The sequence below is a fragment of the Lolium rigidum genome, chromosome 2 (assembly GCF_022539505.1).
Source record: "Lolium rigidum isolate FL_2022 chromosome 2, APGP_CSIRO_Lrig_0.1, whole genome shotgun sequence".
In the NCBI taxonomy this organism is placed as follows: domain Eukaryota; kingdom Viridiplantae; phylum Streptophyta; class Magnoliopsida; order Poales; family Poaceae; genus Lolium; species Lolium rigidum.
In genome coordinates this window covers 179594443-179616222 of record NC_061509.1, presented here as the reverse complement: position 1 = coordinate 179616222, position 21780 = coordinate 179594443, and the positions used below count along the sequence as shown (strand labels likewise).

General features: G+C 40.8%; 1 protein-coding gene across 4 annotated transcripts; it reads right to left on the bottom strand.

Moving 5' to 3' along the window:
* Positions 1 to 1561: 1561 nt before the first annotated feature.
* LOC124692656 (CLIP-associated protein-like) lies at positions 1562 to 19989 on the bottom strand. Of its 4 annotated transcripts, XM_047226070.1 has the most exons (21): positions 19517 to 19989; positions 14525 to 14680; positions 14339 to 14401; positions 13676 to 13744; positions 13318 to 13480; positions 12110 to 12271; positions 10958 to 11055; positions 8853 to 8927; positions 8705 to 8773; positions 8545 to 8630; positions 8356 to 8473; positions 8125 to 8223; positions 6651 to 7008; positions 4728 to 6505; positions 4504 to 4602; positions 3754 to 3858; positions 3608 to 3682; positions 3469 to 3537; positions 3280 to 3348; positions 2683 to 2784; positions 1562 to 1755 (listed from the first exon to the last, which is right to left on the bottom strand). In XM_047226070.1, the coding sequence occupies exons 1-21, from the start codon at positions 19850 to 19852 to the stop codon at positions 1597 to 1599; spliced, it is 4308 nt and encodes a 1435-aa protein (XP_047082026.1). In that variant the 5' UTR covers positions 19853 to 19989; the 3' UTR covers positions 1562 to 1596. The 4 variants fall into 4 exon arrangements, with proteins under 4 accessions (XP_047082026.1, XP_047082027.1, XP_047082028.1 ...); XM_047226071.1 differs by lacking the exons at positions 1562 to 1755; positions 2683 to 2784; positions 3280 to 3348; ... (2 more) ...; positions 3754 to 3858; positions 4504 to 4602 and having other exon boundaries at positions 6278 to 6510; XM_047226072.1 differs by lacking the exons at positions 1562 to 1755; positions 2683 to 2784; positions 3280 to 3348; ... (9 more) ...; positions 8705 to 8773; positions 8853 to 8927 and adding an exon at positions 9693 to 9941 and having other exon boundaries at positions 19517 to 19711.
* Between the last annotated feature and the right edge of the window lie 1791 nt (positions 19990 to 21780).

The window sequence follows — 21780 nt, the reverse complement described above, 5'->3', positions numbered from 1 at the left end:
AGATAAAAAATCGTTTTCAGCTGCGCGCCCTAAAGCTTCCTTTTATCCGGCGCAGCCCAATACGGTATCCGGCGCTCCGAACCCGTCCTCGCTACACAGGGGACGCTCCAGGCACGCCGGACACAACGAAAAGCGAGGCGGGCTCCCACCTGTCGGTGACTATTTCCATAACCGTTAGTTCGCGCCTTTTATTTCTCGTCGCGCCTTCCCTCCCGCGCCTCCCACCCCTCCACTGCCGCTCGATTTGCCGGTCGTTTCGACGGCTGATCTCTTCTGAGTCGGCACCATCGTCGTGGTTGGCTCTCTTGCTGGCCTTTTCGCCTTCGCCGCTTCTCCAGCGCGTCCCATAATGTGGCGTCAAATCCGCCCCACCTCCACGCACATAAGGTGTTCGACGACTTGTCAGGTAGGCACGATAGGCCGATGTTCGTTGCCTCATCTGCCTCGGCGCAATAGGCAGATTTTGCTGATTTCCTCGCCATGCACGCAGAGATCCATGACAGCAATGTTTACGAGCAACTTTAAAATGATCTCGTTGAGCATATGTGGAGGATCAAAGGATTACCAGCAAATGCCGCGGCACCTCCATCTAGCCCCATTAATTATATTTGTTTAGTTGTTTTATTGTTTATTGTATTTTAATTTAAAAACAATCTTGGCAAACATATTTATTTGTACGCTATACTTAATAAATGGTTGTGTTTTCAAAAACTCTTTGGGGACGCGACGTCCCCCAAACGCGGCACAAAACACATTACTCAAACTCTCGATCCGACACCGTTTGGGGGACACGGCTGGTGATGCTTTTACACTTGCCTCATGGCATAACAACGAAATTAAAACTGTACTTTTGTTGTAAAGCATGATCCTCTGTTGAGATAGAAGTTAGTTGACATGTCCGTCAAATTATATGGCTACTCCCCTTGTTTATTACTACAATGGAGCAGTTTCTCAATGTTTAGCTGATATAGTTGTGATCAAAGGCAGTTAACTATGCAATGATGTATAAATAGGGTTTATATGTAGTTATGGTGTACTGCTTACGAAGTATCATCTTACATTTTTTTCAGAAAAGTATCATCATCCTAGGGTGATGTTACACCTAGTTGCTCATACTAAACCTAGCTAGATCACAGATCCAGATCGTACAACTAGCAAGTCTGGCTAATTCAGAGCCATCTGCATGGCACGCGCGAACAAAAAGAAACTTCAATAGTTCAATAGCAGGCAATCTCAAGATCCAATGCCCAATGATCTGAACATCTAACAGAGCACCGTTTGCACTAAACCGCCTGGTAAAATATTCACAACCAACATCTTCCTTTCAACAGATTTATCCTACACCAGCCCCTACAGGAAAATGGGAGATAAACATACAGGGTGAAGTTTTTCCTGTTTCCCTTTGTACAGTGTGAATGGTAGAATGTCACACATGACGTGGAAATAAACAAGGCAGAGAACAATGCCACACAAGAAACGCCAGCACAGCTAAATACATGAGCACCACCTGTCTGTTCTGTACAAATACACAAATGAATGAAACCCGATATCTCAGCCCATCCAAGCAGATGTCCTTGAGGACAACAAAAACGATATTCATTGGTTCGCATCAATCGGTGCACCAGACCTTGCGTGTGATATCCGATTTGCATAGATTGTAACTAGCCGCAACTGTGTGATACTTAGCCCCTCCAGATACGGTACAAATGCTTTCCCTAGCATGATGTAGATATCCACTAAGCAGAATACAACAGACTGAAAGGAAGTGTAAATGATATCAGATGTGGAGCACCAAAGATCGTTAAATGTAAATTTTGCCATACATAATGTCAAGCATGCTTAATGTGCGCCAACAATGAGTAAAATAAAAATGGACCACCAGAAATTGGAAACAGAGGACTGTACTTAAGCTGCCAACCACATGATTTGACACTAAAATATCTGTGAAAAATAATAACAAAATGCATGAAGAGTTATTGTATCATAATAAATTCTGGTTTCAATCCCCCCAAAACTGTATGCAGTGGCCATGTGGTCATTCGTAGGTATGGGAAAGAAAAATATTCTCTAACACATCTTGTACCAACTTAATGCAGGGCGAAGTCATGAATCAAAATATCAACAGATTAGCAGATAGGAAGTAAAAAATAGATCAACAGTAAAAAAAAAGTAAAATAAATCAGGAATAGATGATTAAATTTCAGCTGGGTATCAACACGAAACTGGAAGGCATGTTGAATTACTGATTTCTTAATCAAGAGATTATGTGTATTATAAGTTGGAGAAGACGACACTGTGGCAGCATATGCAGCAGCTACAAGCAGTTTATGCTGGTAATCAGCATGATTCTGAGTTCATGACTGACCATAAAAGGGTTCTGGTTTTCATGTTTAAATTTTAGGTCGACTGATAAATTCAACCCACATTAATCATATGCTGTCACCCCATATGTATTCTGCTTGAAAGTTGAAGAGGAGCACCCTACCATATGTATTCTGCTTAAAATCCTACTCCTGGATGCTGCCTCAAATAATCGTAGCACCCTTATCCCTAGTTTTCAGGTACTACAAGGAGCCCATATTACTGGTGTGAATGAAACCATGTTTTTTTATTGGTCACCTTAGAAACTAGCATTGCGAGCGAAAATTGTAAGGTCATTCATCAGGAGAACAGGTAAACTACCTTGCGAATATCTGGACTCTGGTTGCTGAAAGCATCAAAAAGTGCTGGTAAAAATGAAGGCAATTGAGCCACCAATTCCTCCTGTGAAAGCCGCCCAACCAGCTGCACGAGTACCAGGAGAATACCAACAGTTAATCATTGTTGCTCGTGATATATTGCTATAATTGACAGAGTGATTGGCTCGATAAAGTAAAACTCTGTAATAATCTTTAATAGGGTTTGTCAGACGAATATTCCCATACGAAATATGACCTCGCTAACAAACATCTAGGGATGGTGCTTAAATGAAATAAGTGTATGCGTGTACACTGGGGTTATTGTATCAATAGTCATAAAGCCATTGATGGGCCTGGTGACTACAGACCTACAATCTAAGGAAATGCCAGATGAACCAGAACCATCAGCCTTTACATCAGTAGTCATCAAACCATGATGGCTCATTAAAACAATAATCACAAAGCCAAGATGGGTCGATTGAACCAGAACCTCTCGATCAGCTAATGAAACCTCTGAATGTAGCACTTGAAACATGATTCTTCAAATAAATAATATAATGGTATTGTTCTCTTAGCTGATTACAGTGTGAAACTAGGATACCTTTGTTAAGCAGTTGATACACGTGACAAGTGTCTTCTCATCATCACTAACTAGCAAGGGTACAATAACCTGCAGCATAATCAAAAAAACATGTACAGTAGTATAAGTTGCTAGCTATAAAAACTACAGACAAAGATAACTGTACTGCAGTAATATCATTAGTAAGTAGGATTGGAACACTGGACATACAGCAAGGCATCTAAAAGGATCATATTTTGCCAACACGACATTTAAGCACTGGTTTGCTTCACTTGAAATCTGCGCCAGCATTACGAAAATATTAGCACCATAAAAGCAAGACAAAACCTCTTAATTAAGGAAATTATACCTTTGCCATAATATCTTTGGTCATCTGCACCAGCTTTTCAAGGACAATCTCTATGGATTCTTCCATTGGATCTTTCTGAGAAAATAAATAGACAATATTAATCAACAATATTACCTACCTAAATGCATGATTTGTGAGTACCAAACCTGATTGTCAAGCATCTCAGCAACTAGCGATAGAGAAAGCTCCCTGACAGAAGAATCAGAGGCATCCAATACTTCAAGGACAGTTGTTAAAATCTGATTGAAATACTATATAGAAAAGGGGATGGTATTAGAATACAAATGTCATGCACTGCATGATAACATATTGAAACAACACGAAGTAAACTCAGTAATATACTAGATGCAGAGGAATTTATAGTAACTGTGCGTTTGCAGGAAAACATTTGGGGGACACCAACTAAAATGACTGTTTAGACAGAACCCAAATGCCAGTGTTCTCTGTTGTAGAAAAGGTGAAGCATCCATCATTTACAGAAACCATCTCATCAAGAGTCAAAAATCAAGCAGGCGAGTATTTTAGACAATGGCCATACAATCCTAGTAGTCTAATGAAAAGCTAATGATGAGTCACTAGATTCAGTTCAGATGTTAGAAAAGGAGAACAGGGAAAACAAATCGACGAGATAAAAAGAAACTTGATGCATTCTAGTACAGTGTGTAATGCATTTCCCTCCCTCCCACCCAGCACTCTTCAGAAATCCTTAGCACCAGATGGAAAAAAGTACTAAGATTGAATAACTTATACAAACAATGAAAGACTAACTGTTAAGCCCAGTCGTGAAGAGAAAATTACAAAAAAAAAAAAAAAGTAAACTCGGAAAAAGAACGCGGTAAAATGTCGAAATTTCTAGTCAAAAATATAATGGAAATTGAAATGGTGAGGTTACATACCTTTGTCCATATAGAGTGATCATTTTTGGCAGAAGCCTGCACCAGCTGCTGCAGCGCATCCTGCTTGTCTTGGGATGAAACTTCGCCATCATTACTTATCTAGTAAGGTACAACGCCATATAATCGTGACATTATTTAGTACGGTGAAAAGTAAAAACAAGATATATCCGTATTACTGGAACCAACAAAGATGAAGGGGAAATAGAATGATATATCAGAAGTACCTGGTGAAGAAGTTGTGGTATGCTGGGGCCATTAGTTGTGTGTGAGACAGTCTTGACAGAACTAAGGTCAACAAACTGACCCATGTCTTGAGTATTCTTCATAGCAGTTGTAACACCAGCATTATGTCCGACAGAAACAAAACGGCCAGAATCCAGGCGAGGGGTGCCAACAGAATTTTCATCATCGAGGGTTGCATCTGATTTTTCAGGATAATCTGCCCATGAGCGTGCAGCTTCTACAACTGAGCGAGCATTGCTCTTTGATTCCCTACTTTCTGTAAGAACTTCAGCTTCAGAAGCAGGCTCGAAGCAATGATTAGCATGATCAGTGCTGATGTCAGAGGTTGTTCGACCAATAGGAAATATTGATTCTTGGACTGTATGCATCCTCTTCCCCGACTCATTGTCAGTGGAGCTAGCAGAAACTCGTCCAAAAGGATAGCTATTCCTTGATGTATGATTATAATCATCTTCAGAAGTTCCAAAATCAACCTGTTCATAATCATAGGACTTGGGACGTGAACGTTCTTTCTTGCTCTGCAAGTAGTTTACCAAATCGACCTCAATACGAGGAGTATATTGTTTGAGAGCTCGCCTCACAAGGTTTTGTTCTTCAATGGACAAATTAAGGATAAAATTTAGGACTGCTGCTGAATCAAAGTGAGAATAAACTGATATGATTCCTTTAATTGATGTTTCCTTCAACTTTGCATTCTTCTCATGTATTAAAGGTGCTAGTTTTGAAAGCCAGAGCTTAAGAAAGCCACTGTTGCTGTAACCTTCAACGTCTACCTTGTATCTGCTGAATGACTTATTAGCGAACTCAAGAACAGCTAGTTTTGCTTTCGGAGACCTTTGTTCATCCAGGGAACGTACTATTGCAGGTAGCAATGTGTCAACAGCATATGTTCGGCCAACAACTTCCAGGGTTGATGAACATGGCTTCGAAACCAATTCCTTGGGATCAATGAGTCTTGAAAAGACATACGGTAAAATTCTTTCAACATAACTCTCAAATGGCTTCTTGCATGCTGGAATAATATCTGCAAGTGTGGAGAAAGCTGCCTGTGCAACTTTGTGATGAGGATCATCCAAATAACGAAAAAATAATTTCATGACCTTTTCAAAGTTCTGAGTAATTTCTTGAATGCCTTTCTGTCCTTGTTGCAATAATGTCTGAACAAAATTAAAGGCTGCAACTCTTGCTACCCAGTCCGAACTTGGACTAAGACCCTCAGAGAGTGCCTCATTTAGAGATGCTGGGCCATCTGTATATCCAGACATGTTATTAGATGGGACATGACCATCATCAAAACTGTGTCTGACACTCGCAGAAGAAACCCTTGATACCACTTGCTTCCTAAGAGGCCTCTGGAAGTGCGGAACATTGTTGTTCTGCGAATATCTGTAACTGGCATCCCTATAAGGCATATCAGCGAAGTGTTTGTCCGTATGCATTTGCGGCGATCGCCTGGCAGGCCTTGGCCATGTATCGTTGCTCTCATCCATAATGCTATCATCTTGAGGCCTCCCTGAAGATCTTTTTGAATGAGGCACTGACAAACCAGATATGGGTTCAGATGATAGATTATGTGAATATGGTGACCTTGATCGCTCTACCTGAGGCACTGGATCTACAAAACGCGAACCACCATTTCTTCTGATATTTATGCTAGGAAGGGATGAATCCAACAACGCAGAACTCTGCAAAGAAAGGCGATCCAAAGCAGGTATAGCAAGCGGTATATGAGGATCACGAGAGGATGGATGATCAACTCCTGCACTAGGAGGAAAAGAAAAAGAAATTAAGGTTACTCAAGTATAAAGAAATAAGTCATGAAAGCAATAGCAATAAAGACTTAACGTTGATGACATAACAAAAGAGCCTTTCCACATTTTATCATTAAGCAGCATAAACCATACCAAGATCCAAGCTTGTTGAGCGCACAGCTGAGAAATTTTGCCTGCCTGAGATGCCTACACCTTTCAATAGACTCTCAATGGCTGAAACCTTTTGTTTGCTTGAACTAAGCACGCTCTCTATGCTTCTTTCAGCATGTCTACCAGCTACCTTCGACTGTGAGAGAAGAGCACTTGATGGGAGAGACGATTCAGAAGAAATTGCTGCACCCTTGTCCATTGCAACAATAGATGAAGTGCTGTACCCGGTCAAATGTGTACCACTTGCATGAGATGAGGCACGAGAAAGTTGAACACCTTTCTCATGCAATGATGAAGAAGGATACCGTTTGTGCATGCCTCCATCTTCGTCATTAATTATCTGCAAATGTGCCCAGTGTTACAGAAATCTTGCGCGTAGGGAGCAGCGGAGCAAACCAAAAATTGATGTACATGGCATAGCAACCCTTTGAATCCATGTAGTTTCAGCAAACCAAAAATTGGCATAACAGAAATTGCCATGGTAGGGGGTAGAGGAGCGCATATAGCCTCCGGACTACTAGGGCAGCTCCAAACCAAATTGATGTACCACTGCCACCTCATCCTCTATGGTTACACAGTCCAAGTCGCAGATAACTAGGACCCGGACTCCAGTAGTAAACTAGTAATGGGTCAGGCTTTACAGCCAAACCAGTGTCCTAGGACCCGTTGATATTCAGGCCAGTCGAGATCAATAAATATCATCCCTAGTCGAGGATGAGTACTCTATGTGGGGGCTGTATCTATTACATTCAAAAAAGTAATTTTCCTGAATCTCACTATGCCATCACACCCTACTGGCACACAGCACCTCATCTTTCCCTACCTACGACAGCTCCAGGGAGACAAGTGTATCAGGCTCGGGCTGCCATCAGGCTATCACTAATGGGTACAGCTTGCAATCCGTCATTCCAAATCGTGACGAAAATACAAGTTCTCATACATAATTTTTCTTATATATATACTTAAAAAAAATAAAAAAAATAGTGAGATGCAATTTTGAGCTTGAAATATTCAGTGGTCCTAAAATAGCAACTTATTTCCCCAGCCTAATCAAGGTACATACTTGATTAGCACTACTTTCCAAAAATTACATACAATTCTTGGCTGTATAATGATTGAAAAGTAAACATCCGGCATTAGATGTTATATATACTACTGTTTAACATTTATTTAATAAAATAACCCAGTGTAAGATATACAAAACACAATAAAGAATTTGGCTTCGATGAGATTCATAGAGTGACCTAAATAATGTCCTTAGCAAGATGACAGTTGCACGGGACTTTTCTTTCTATCAAGAGCTATTGCTTCATCTCTTTTTTCAATTGGCAATGCCTGAGTACATGGCAATAATGAATATAAAATCAACGTCTTCAACTTCATTTTTTCTTTTTTAGGTTTTGGTAATTGATATCTTGTGATCTGGAACAGCATGCAGAGAAGTGAATCCACATACCCTCTGTATTGCAGGATCAAATGACATAAATAGCCGACGTGAACGCTCAGGCCATGTCTTTATGAACATCCTATAGCAACTTCTTGCAGTTGCACGAACCTGTGTTTGCAGCATGTCATAGATACCACAAAGTAACACAAATTAACACAACTATCAGGTTTTCAACATAACAGTATTGCAGTAATGCTATTAAATCAGGAAACATAGATGTTGTTAGTCCTACACTCCTACCTCACTCATTGCATCTGCCACGCAACACTTTATGAGGTCTTCATATAAATCAGCTGAGCGTTGTATTTCTGGAGCATCTGCCCAATATTCCAATATTAGGAGCGCATATTCACAACACCTGTCATGGGAAGAAATATATAAGTAGCTTTAAAACCCCATATATGTTGAGAGAATGCGAAGCACAAGTACCTAGCACGGAGGATTGCGCTGCGGTCATTTTTTGCTGTGTCAGCTATAAGAGGAACAATACGTGAAACCTTGCAGTTCCGAAGAATCTGCAAGATATTGCATGTCAGAAAAGTAATGAAAGGAAGTGTCATCGTGCAGTACATGAAGGAAGGAATCTCACAGTTTTAACACAGTTGTCCGAAGATTCGGCGATCACAAGCACAGTTATGACAACAAGCTTAAAAAGTGCCTGAAAATTTCGTTAATATGTTTAGCCATCTTAGTAGGAGGGAAGAGGTGCATAACACTGAAAAAGCTTCTAGAATTACCGGAATAAATATTTCAGCACATGCTTCAAAGTCACTGAGGAGTTCCTTCGATAGTACATTAAGTAGATGGCACGCCTGAGGAAAAAAACCTAGTCAGCAAGTTCTCATCACCAAGAAGTTCGTCCTGTCATTGCAGATTTAACCAGAAAATGCTCTACAAGAAAATCACAACACCTGCATTCTTACAAAATGAAACAACTTCAGATTGAACTGATGTTTAGTGGTCACAACTAAAGAGGCGCGGAATTCCAATACAGAAGTATGCGCTGTGCATAACCTTGTAATAAAAACTTTTTCGTTTATCCGAGGGAACCACAATAAATAAGCTGGAACAGGCTTCTCTTGTTTCCTTTCTAGACTGTAAGGAGGGGCATCGAGTTAAAGATTTCAGTCCTGGTGCAGTATATAATAGTAGATGAGTCTAAGCTCTTTGGAACCATGTTAAAATCTAGGGAGGAAACTGGTAACCTTGGTGATTCTGTATCATGGTCTGTGGAACACTTAGTCTTACCTACAATTCAACCTGGAAATGGATCAGCGTCCAAGTCCAAAATCAAGCTACCTAACTATTGACCAAATATAATTGATCCAGTCCACATCCAGTTCAAATAATAATGAATAACATCCAAGTCCATGCAAATCCACATATAAGAAGTCCAAGAATATCCAAATCCAAACGGACTCACCACAAACGCGGAACTAGAACAATCGAGCAGGTGACCAGGCTAGCTGCTACCTGACCTGGAGCCGCACTTCATGTGGGGCCAACTTCACATGGAGACTAGTTAGCTAATCTAGTCAATGGATAGCTAGTTTTTTACATGATGTTTTCTATACATTGATCAGTATACAAGTCAAGCATTGGCGGCGCCTACGTACTGCACCAAGCAAAGAGTACTACGACTCAATCACTAGCAACAACGTCCAATGGATCTTGGATGGAGCATATCCCCTGAGCCCAACATTATCCATTGTTTATTGGATCTTAGTTGAACAGATGTCCAGCTCCAGTATAGTCCAGTCCAACATGGTCCAATGTGAGTTAGGTCCGAAGTCCATTGGACGGTGCAGGTCCAGTCCCAGGTTTACCTACAATAGTATAAACTGTATCGTAGTGATTCTGTGACTCTTAATATGATCAACTATACATGTTTCTTGAATATATTGCACTACAGGTCTACAAACTTGAGGTGGGTGCAAGTGGGTAAAAGAACTGGAGGCTCATTTACAGCCAGTGAGGTACAAACTCCACCTGATATGCAATTCGGTGCCACCATGGCATGACTCAGTCACACTCTGCAGTGGTTTGCTCTTTTTTTATTTCTTTCTCTTGTCCTTTTGAAGCACATGCCTCCCCATCGCTTCACCTGACTACCTGAGCCCATTAGGTCCCTCTTCGAAATGCCTTTACAGTTCGCGTCGACAGCCTCATACACCTTCGCTACACTAGGTACCCCAACCACATGCAAATCTTGACCTACCACAGCGGTTGCAACCACTTACTCAGATGGTGGCACTACAGATGCAGCACCGTGGTGGAGCAGCAGTGCATGGCCAGGACAGTGTCACTCTCCATGCCGATGTCGCCACACTTGAGGCAAAGGCGAGGTAAAACCCGAATATGGCGAGTCTTTTCCACCCGACTTTTCCTGCCTCTTGTACCAGTTGCACCCACCTCTCAAGTTCTTAGACATGTGTAATTTACGCCGATCCTAGTTTTAGAACAGATTTTCTGCTAGTGTTGGTATTTTAGAGTGGAGCTTGTGCTTGTGTGGGTGAGTACTCATCCAATGTGCCTTTAAGATCTGTGCCAAGTCTCACCCCCCATTTACTCACATGGGGAGAGTAATTTGCAGATATCTCAAGGCTCATTCCATGGTTGAGAACATGATATAGTATGACCACTCACCCATAAAAGTACGGTTTACGACAGATAGACAGATGGACGGGCGTGGACAGACAGACAAATTGGACAGACATATAGGTGATCCGGTAATTTCAGGAAGATGGGTATCTCTGTCGCAACTCGCAAGAATAATATCAGCATTCAGATATTCAGTTGTCAATAAATTCAATAATGATCAAAAGGCAAGAAAATATAGTACCTGCTTTACAATGCTAGACCGTCGGTCGCATAGCTGAGAGGACAATGGATGAACTAGCTGCTTCAAGAGCATGAAAAATGATGGGTAATCAATTGCGCCTGATACAAAAGGTTTCAAGTAAAATATGTAAAATCATGTTATCTAGAGAGGACGAAAATATTAACATAAACATTTCACCAGTCAATCCTATAAACGATATAAAGTGTAACATAATGATAAAACCATATAATTTCGTTGTACTATCCCAATCTATTAGTTTCCACGGCTTAGCTTATCCCACGTGAGTGCAGTCTATACAGCTTACATGCTTAACAGTTTGCATCTGTGAGATATAAACTGGCGATATGATATTTAAAATTTAAAATTCATGGGCAGTCAATGGGTCATCATATTAAGGATCTATGTTATGTTGTTAAAATTACTTTACTGTGAAAACAGTGTTCATCTACAGTTACTTGAAGAAAAAAATTGGTGTAGCACTAGCACCACCATGATGTCCCTGAACTTCCACAATCATGCCACTTAAGTCCTTGAACTTCTCCAGCTCTGACACGTATGTCCATGATGATTTAACTATATGCCACTACGGCACTACGAGATATGCCACTACAAAATCCACCTCGGAGATATACCACTGCATTTAGGAAAATGTCAAGCTATAAAATATTAGTTTCTTTTGCCGCTGCCTTCTTGCTCTATCTGCTACAAGACTCCCCAGTCCAACTCCGGCACAACATGTAGGTAGGCTGCATTCCAAGTCCAACCTACCCCATTCCCATCTCTCTCTTTCTACTAGGTGAAAAGGCACCATGCTCACTAATGTCATATTGAGGTTGCAACACGTATGCAATGGCACGAGAGGATGCAAAGGAAAGTGTCTCTCTCATGGACAGTATGGTTTCCAGCATCCAGAATTGGCTAAGCCGTTAGGCTGCATCCTGCCTATCTTTTGGGAAAGGAAACTGATGATCTATTCTATTATTTTCCTTGGTGTTAAAAAAATAGGATAACCTACTTTTGGATTTCCACTCAGTTAGCTTTCACATGTGGCAAGAATTTCAATACTGACACAGGTATTTTTTCAGAAGAAAGCAACTTAATGACAACAAAAATGTAAGTAGGAAAATAGGACATGGGAGACAACAGATCAACCTCCATAAACCAAGGCTTCAATCCTTTGCATTGCAGCTATACGTATAGACCAGTCCTTCTCTGGATTAAGGGCAGATGCAATCTTCTCAATCTCTCTAACTAATTCTTTCTCTGAATGAACTCTTATGGGTTCAACTGGTTTTTCAGTAATATCTGTATCACCTGAAAAATAACACAAAATCACACCATACATCATCAATATCGTGATGTGTTTGTACTTCCACAAAACTTCAGAAATGGCAACTTAGCGTAAAACTAGTATTGTCATAACAACTTTTGACTACTGAACTTTGTTTGCTAAATTATTTTGTTAAAAAAATCCTACAAAATACTAAAACAAGAGGCCTCTACCTTATATACCAAGCAAAGAAATGATGATGGTGTCTCTAATCATGGCATCCATAAGATAGTACATAGAGAACCTCTGAAAGGGACAAATGCGTTTATTCACATTGAGTGGATGGACTATAAATATTTTAATCAATGCAAGGTCCAGAACGGAGTTGCCAATAATTATCAGTCAAAATATTTTGAGGTTAATATCTAAGCATAGTTTGTGAAGGAAACATGGGATTTACACTTTAAGTATGTCAGTGGATCCACAAGTGGCATCTACCACTGCTGTCAGTCAGAATTTTGAAGTCATGAACCAACTAAATGCCTTTTAGTGACCATTATCTGTACATGAATACAAAAGGAGTGCCATGTTGAGTAGTGCACTGAGCATGCAAAGACTGGTAATATGAACCAAATCAGCAGTAATAAATTGCTCATTTCAGCTTGATTTGGTAACCCTTCTAACCAAACATCTTTCAAAAGTCTACAATTATTGAGCATGCACTTAAACTATACTCATTATAGCAACAAATATTGTTGTTCTGCAAAACATATAAATATGTCCTGAATAATGGCATAGACTCTAGGTACAACAAGTCAACAACCATTAAATAATGGTCCGCATGCTGCAATAGGAGGGACTAAATATTGGGAACGTCATCGCAAAGACAGTCGATAGCTCCCGGTAAAAAGAAAAATGCGGTCGACACCATTTGCAGCAACAACCATGAACCATCTAGGACTGAGATAATCAACTCAGATGCACATAAGAAAGAAGCCACTACTTAAAATATCTGTTAACACTTTTGGTCATACAAAAAATACTAATCAAATAGAATGGATTCGTCCAACAGGCTAAAAATAAAACTTGCCTCCAAATAATGTGCTTTCCCTTGATGTGTTTTTTTTCCTTGGACTGCTTCTTTTGGGATGAGCACTAACAGATCTTTCCATGGCCCTATATTGCGCTCTGGCCCCATCAGATGAGGGAGCCTTTGGTTCTATTTTATCCAATCTTGAATTTATTTCCTTTAGCTGAAAACATCAAACGAGGCAAAAGGATGAATAATCACAATGTCAAGCACAGCTTTAAATTTGGGGGCAAGGTCAGAGCTCAAGCGTAATTTACTAAAAATGCAACAATCACGACAAAAGAAATCTATAATAACGGAGAGATCAGATAACCATGGTAAAGTAGTAATGGACCACATGCATTAGTTAGTTGATTACCATATAAGAAGGTAGGTTATGGCGCTGTAACTCTTCATGGAACTGAGATCCCATATTTTTGTACATCTCCTGTAGTGAAAATAGAGGATGCAAATTATTCGATTAAGGATGAAATGTTTCAATAAAATATATGTGCAGAGCATCAGGGATTCAGGAGAAGTCAATAGCAGAAAAAGAAGAAAACATTGAGTATTGCATTTGGATATAGGTAAATTGCATGACAACAGTAGTGTTGATCTGTTTTCAACATCAATATGGTTGGTACCAACCTAAAGTAAACTTTGGCATGTGGCAAGTAGCCACATGGTATAAGTAGTGGTGCCTTCTTGCCTAAACTAGTCAAAGAAGTGTATGGGTGAAATGCAGAATGTAGAAATGGAAGAAACTGAGTACGAGAAAGGAAAACAGGTACACAATCAGAAGAGAACATTCAAAGTTCCAAACATATAATTTGCATTTCATGAAATCAAATAGCTTTGCAAGAGAAGAAGGTCACCATACTGTACAATCCAATTAAAATCATAAGGGTGGAACTGTAACAAGAATATAAATACGAAAGAAAACAAAAACGAATGAAAAAAATTACACAATAGAGAAGGGAGTGCAATTTGAAGAAAGAAATGCATAAGTAACTGAAAAGCATAAAGGTTTGTAATGAACCACCTGAATACAGGAGATTGCAGCCTCTCTAACACTTTGGTTCAAATCATTTAACAATTGCAGGACCTGTGAAGTTAAAACAAAACTAGCAGTTAGAGATGCCAATTATGCAAGAAAATAAAGGGAACACTTTTTAATAGTAAGAAAAAATAAATTCCATATCAAATAAGAAAAAACATTCTGACATACAGGTGAAAGAAACACTCGCTGTAGAAGGAGCTCTGTAGAAGCGAAAAGCCCAACTGCTGTCGCAAGGGTGCGAACAAACTCTTCTCGCACCCTCCAGCTCTTGTGAGTCCAAGCATAACTTCCAGCTCTTTCAACAATAATTGTTGGAGAAGACACCTGAGATTGGAGAGACGAAAATCAGTTCATAATACCCGGCAAGGTAACCATGGGATAAAAAAACTTCATGTGAAGATAAATGATAATTAGTATGACAAATTAGTCACTTCAGTGCAACTCTAAGGCATTTCTTTGGAAGAGTGTTCAAAAATAAAAGAGTAAATACCCAATTTCGTCCCGAACTACCACACACACACTCACGAACCGCATTTTCATCCCTAAAGTACCATTATCACCAAATTGGTCCCTTAACTACCCGTTATGGTTCATTCTCGACCTCTTTCTAATGTGACTAGGCAATAGAAGGACAAGACATATTATGCATGTGATGAAAGGACTGCACTGTACCACCATTCCTTGTGTTATAGCTGTAGTGTGGTTGTTGGACTTTCTCGCATAGAAATTTGTCCCTGATTCACTATAACTCGTTTACCAATGCCACTTTCTGTGGGAACTTTGGGGTTTCGCGTGTGCAGAATGTCCTCATGCGTCCCACAGTCCTTCACGTGGAGTGGATATGCCACGTGTACTGCCACATGGGCAAGATTACAAAGATGTGCCGCACCACATAGTTCAGCGAACAATTTGGTCACTTTCATAGTTTAGGGGCGAAAATGAGTTTGCAGGCAATAGTTCTGGGATGAAATTCTGTAGTAATTAACTCAAAATAAACTCAAAAATTAACTAAAAATAAATAAATATCACGTCAGTGCAATCTGCAGCGTCGCGTATAACTGCAACAAAAGAAGCAGCCACATAGAGAAGAAAAATGGAATTAGTAGTTTTATTTGCTACCTCTGCTTGGCTAAATTCTACACTAGCAAAATAGACACATACCATGAAGCAACTAAGCGACAAGATATTCTTCCACTGAAAAGCAAAATACACTAACCGCTCATGTCTAGATACATATATTATAGTCCAGATGTCCAACTCACTCCAGCCGGCAAAGTAAAGCATTGGTCGATTAAAGAGTGCTATGTAATGTCGCCAAATGCAAATGTGCTTCCATTCAGTCAAAATATTGCAGCATTCAGCCTCAGCTAAGGTAAAGTGCGTTCGTTTCACTAGAAAAGAGAAATTATCATCTAAGCCACTTGGTTAACGCTAGAATTCCGCTGAAATGATGTTTTCAAGAGAGGAGCTGATGAGGGACAGTATATAAAATAAAATAAAAATAAAACATAAGTAAGATCTAGTACTAGCTTCTACACACTTCTACTATATTCTAGGTAATATGGTCCTCTAGTTATGTGTGTTGTAGTGGTTTCCAGAGTATTCTAGTATAAGTTGTAACTAGGATATTTGTAGTTCTTTCCCTAGCTTATGTAGTGTTCTCTAGAACACTCTAGTTGTAAGTAGAGCTAAGTAGTGAAGGCTCATGCAGCCTATAAATAGAGGTCCAACCTCTACCTATGTAATCGGACTATGTACCCCTATTTATCAAATAATAATGGAACCTTGTGTTCTGTCTTAAGATCTTGGACTAGATCTTGTGTGTTGAGAGTTTTGGATTGAACTCTTGACAGCCCCGCCCCTAGAGCGATATCTAGCCTACGCACCTAGAGCGATATCTAGCACAGCACGTTGAAGCGGTTCCTTCAACAATTGTGCTGTCCACGTTGTAGCAACACGGTGGAGTTGTTCCTCCACAACCTTGTGCTGCTTCAGGTGGTATCGAGCCTTGCTGATCCGATCCAGCTGTTGGTCTCCTCATTGAGAGCTGCACCAAGCAATGGAGGAATTGGGGAAAAGAGTGGATGTTGTAGATCAACAAATCCAAGCGCTCCGTGAAGACCTTAACCGCAGATTTGATCAGCTAGTTGAGATGGTAAGAAAGGGTGTTCCTCCTATTGCCAATGAAGAATCATCAAAGGAGGCAGATGATAGGCGTCGAAGAATGGGAGGTCGTATTGAAGCAAAAACACCTCATTCACGAGTTGTTCAACGTACTTGAAGGAGGCCAATGTATGTTGAAGCTTCCGAAGGTGACGAATATGACGAGGGCCTTGAAGAACCTGATCTCCATACATATCCGAGAGTACACCGCTCTACATATGCGAGGGATACATACAAGGTGAGAGCTGAGATCCCCACTTTTAATGGAAATGTTGATATTGAGGGGTGCCTTGATTGGTTGTATGAGGTGGAGACTTTCTTTGAGGTTATGGATATTCCGGAAGATCGTAGAGTTTCTTTGGTTGCATACAAGCTAAAAGGAGGAGCTGGTGCATGGTGGCATCGCCTTCAAGAAGATCGCAGGCTAAGAGGAGAACCTCGTGTGAGATCTTGGCGGCAGATGAAGAATCTTTTGAAAGGGAGATTTTTGCCTGCAGATTACGATCAGATCCTATTTATTCAGTTTCAGAATTGTGCTCAAGGAAATAGGACCGTTTCAGAATACACGGAGGAGTTCCTAAGGCTACAAGTGAGGTGCCACCTTGGTGAAACTGAAGATCAACAAGTTGCAAGATACATCAATGGTCTCAATGATGCTATCCAGGACCGTTTGATGATGCAGCAAATTTGGTCCCTTGATCAAGAACAAGCTCTAGCATTAAAGGTAGAGAGATTGGTAAAGGCAAGAAAGGCAAGTAAGGCTCCATATTTTCATATGGAAGACTCATCTAGGAGTCACTCCCACGGAATGGAAGAAGAGACCACTCAACCCGGTGCAAAAGAAACTGTCCCAAAGCAAGCTGGAGGTAAGAGTAGGGCAAAGCCTGTGATAAAATGCTATAAATGTGGTGAAGAGGGACATGTATCTAGCAATTGCCCATTGAGGAAATTTGTCAACACAACAATCCATGATGGCAAAGATGGCGAAGAATATGAATCTGAAGATGTAGAAGGAGAAGATATTTGTGAAGAAGAGGGAGAAGAGGTGGTATGCGTGATTCAGCGCCCCTTGTGCTCAACACCGCAACCCGACAACACACAACAAAAGAAAATATTTGAGAGCAAATGCACGGTGAATGGCAAGGTATGCAAATTAGTGATTGATAGTTGCAGCTCTGAAAATCTTGTCTCTCAGAATTTGATTAACCATTTAAAGCTTGAGACACCACATGATCATCCAAACCCCTACACTATTGGGTGGATCAAGAAAGGAGTGAATATGAGGGTCACCAAACAATGCAACCTGCCACTCTCTTTGGGCAAGCACTATCACGCAAATATGTTATGTGATGTTGTTGATATGGATGCCATCCATGTTCTTCTTGGGAGACCTTGGCAATATGATGTGAATACAACACACAAAGGGAAGGAAAATTCTTACTCTTTCACTTGGAACAAGCGGAAGATCATCATTCTACCAAATCAATCAAATCGTAATAGCTCCAAGGAGAATGAGAAAAGTGACCGCAAACAGAGTCTGAAATCATTCCAGGTTGGTGATAAGGTGATGGTATACCTCCGGAAAGGACCGCCATTAGACATCAAAGAGAAACTTAGATGGTGGAAATACGGACCCTTCTCTGTTCTAAGGAAGATAAATGATAATGCCTACATGATAGATCTTCCAGCTGAGATGGGAATATCCAACATATTCAATGTGGCAGACTTGGCTCTTTATCATCAAGAACAAGCACTCTATGAAGATAACTCGAGGTCGAGTTCTAAACAACCAAGGGAGAATGATGAGGGACAAGTATATAAAATAAAATAAAAATAAAACATAAGTAAGATCTAGTACTAGCTTCTACACACTTCTACTATATTCTAGGTAATATGGTCCTCTAGTTATGTGTGTTGTAGTGGTTTCCAGAGTATTCTAGTATAAGTTGTAACTAGGATATTTGTAGTTCTTTCCCTAGCTTATGTAGTGTTCTCTAGAACACTCTAGTTGTAAGTAGAGCTAAGTAGTGAAGGCTCATGCAGCCTATAAATAGAGGTCCAACCTCTACCTATGTAATCGGACTATGTACCCCTATTTATCAAATAATAATGGAACCTTGTGTTCTGTCTTAAGATCTTGGACTAGATCTTGTGTGTTGAGAGTTTTGGATTGAACTCTTGACAGCCCCGCCCCTAGAGCGATATCTAGCCTACGCACCTAGAGCGATATCTAGCACAGCATGTTGAAGCGGTTCCTTCAACAATTGTGCTGTCCACGTTGTAGCAACACGGTGGAGTTGTTCCTCCACAACCTTGTGCTGCTTCAGGAGCGGATACACCTGGTCCCTGTAGTAGAAACCTAAATGTGAAGCCTTGCAGGGATAGGAGAGAAGAGGATAGCATGGGTCAATGATGAGCGAACGTGCACATATACCAACAATGTAGTAATCTGGAAGGCACTCCCAGAGAATACCACGAGTGGAACATACTTCTTGTTCTGCTTCAATAGCCTAGATACACTTAAGAAGACAGGAGCACCCATACAAAACTGGATCATTCCGCCCACATGCACTGCTAATTCACACCAGCAAACAAAAAAGTTCGCCTTAAGAATGTAACACCTGCTTTATCATAACTCAAAATTGGGTTCTATTGGAGTCTAAAGCAGAATATTTCCAAATTCCAAATCACTGAACAGCTAATTGCTCTAAAGAACTCGAATTTGTAACCGCGGTCACATCTAAAACAGATACTAGCAAATTCTGTTTTAGCTAGAAAGGCTTGGTGCCACCAACCCCCCAGAGTTCCACCCTCTCTCATCCACTTTGACAGTACAGACACATCGAAAATGGTGCAATCTCAATAGGCTGAACACCGGATACTCTGCTAGAACTATACTTCACTGCGACCACCCAGCATCGAACCCACATTCCCCTGAAGCACCCAACTCAGAGAGCACAAAACAAGCGACAGTGAATAAGCTAACGGGCGGCTGACCTCCATGAGCGTGACCAGGAGCTGCCGGGAAGCGTCACGGACAGGCTGCTTGCCATCGCCGAGGCGCTCGACGGCGGCAGGCACGAGGGCATTCAGGTGCATCTTGAAGTGCTCGCCGGCGAGCACCGCAGCGGCCGAGAGCGCGTGCAGCCCGCCCTGCGCGACCCGGAAGTTGGCGTCTTTGGTCAGATCCATGCAGGTGTCAACCAGCGACGTCACCTCCGCCGCCGTCAGCCCGCGCCGCGCCGCGGCCTCCAGCGCCTCGTGCAGCCGCTCCACCCCGGCCAGACGCTCCTTCGTGTCCTTGGAGCGCGCCGCCTCCAGCGCCGCCTCCATTTCCGCCAGCGCCGATGATTCCTCCTCCGCCGCCGACGAGTAGCGCCGGTAGTTGGGTTTAGGATTCCCGGAGAGTTCGGGGAATGGTAGGGAAGGCAAACCGGCGGTGGGGAGGGAAGTGGTCGGATCTGAGAGAGAAAAGGAAGAGCGAGAGTGCAGAGACAGACAGTAGTACAGTACACAGAGTTTGGATAGTTGTTTGCGCACGTATGTCCCTGCTACTTTATGATATTTTGCTTTGCACCTCTGTAGGGGTGTATCGCGATTTTTGGCACGTCTTGTGCATTTTGAGAACCAATTAGTACTGCAAATTACAAATATTATAGTCTACCTACGAACCTAATATCTGAGAATCACTTTTAATCCCAAGTCATCTACTCCTATTCATATTATTTGTCGCTAGTCCATATCAATGATAAGTGATATGAATCGGAATACAAAAAAAAGAGATTTATTAACATGCACTAGTAGGTAAGCCCTAGACTTAAACATCTAGTCTTGCATATAAAAATCCAGTCTTTTAAAAACACTCTTTCAACAAAATTGCAGTTTAAATAAATTCCCTCACATTGAGGGCGGTAAAACCCTGCAAAATCTTTATTTTCCAACAAGGAACATGATTAGTATATTATTAGGTTGATGGGAAAAATGAATGGAAACTATGCTACTTAATTTATTCGATACAGTTAATCTTATGTGGACAATACTGTATATGTATATATTTTAGTGTGTGAAAATTGGAAGCTCCACCCAAATCCATATATTTTGTTAGCTCAAAATAAAATGATGACTAGAGATAATCTCATAAAGTACGATGAAAATAAATTTTCCGAATGTATATTCTATAAGAAATTAAGAGCCATGAATCTATGAGTAATTTATTGTGTGAGTATCCAATAGCAAAGGTGATTTGGTCAAATTTTGTTGTTCATTAGGTTTAAGTGTGGATCATTACGATTTGTAGATAGAATTTAGTTGCAATATCTTGGACTTTGGTTATTAACACAACTATCTTTGCAATGATTTAGTATTTACCAAAGTTTTGAATCAATCTAGACAAGTGTGCCAAAGTATTTTATGCTCGACAAGAGAATGAAAAATACTACACAAGAGAGATGCTCTCATTATGTTGGATGGATTTATATCACATTTGGTGTGCATCTTGAGAATACCATTGAGCCTAAACATTATAAATACAACATGAGAGATAGATGAAAGGAGAAAGAGGAGGAGAATGAACCCGACACCACTCTTCTATCGACACTCAAGCTAAGTTGGATGACACTTGCCCCCAAGTAGCAGATTTGGGCCCGGAGGATGGCTCTGGGAAATAAAAGAGGGAATGAATATGTTGGCCTAGAGATGCATATATGTATCTATGTTGCTTAACATGTAGAGATAAGTGCATAATGCATGGTTTTGTTGGTGCAGTGGAACATGGATGATCTTCCAAAATGACTATAGTTGTATATCACAGAATAGTGTATATTTTTTGGTAGACACCGTAGTTGTGCAATAATCTCTACAATAATACATGTCACTCTAACACACTAGGGTGGACGCTTATGTCTGCTAAGTTAAATATCTATTTTTGGTGGTAACATTTTCGGCGTCACTTAACGACCAACCGAAAAAAGGCATTGCTTAAAGTATTCTCACAACTCTTTGGTTGCCTCGAGTGTTAGCTATCGCCACGAAATCTATTCCACCAGACATATGGATTGCAGTGTGATAGGTGAGAAACAATGACGTGCATACGTGTAGTGGTAGGTATATTCTAGCCCAACATATTGGTCAATGACTGACATAGGCATCCCAAATGGGCCTGCCGAAGATAGTACCTGGGGTTTACTGAAGGCCCACTACCCGAAGAATAAGAAGATTTGGGAGCCCAAGATATATTAAGGAAAGTTAGAGTTGTAATAGGA

What these genes read in the sequence shown, in the direction of transcription:
- LOC124692656 (XM_047226070.1), bottom strand. Translation starts at nt 19,852, where the DNA reads ATGGAGGCGGCGCTGGAGGCGGCGCGCTCCAAGGACACGAAGGAGCGT. An exon ending in GGTCTAGCATTGTAAAGCAG is followed by an intron (nt 8,928 to 10,957) that starts GTACTATATTTT and finishes TTTTTTCCTCAG; the next exon opens with GCGTGCCATCTACTTAATGT. An exon ending in TACCACAACTTCTTCACCAG is followed by an intron (nt 4,603 to 4,727) that starts GTACTTCTGATA and finishes GTACCTTACTAG; the next exon opens with ATAAGTAATGATGGCGAAGT.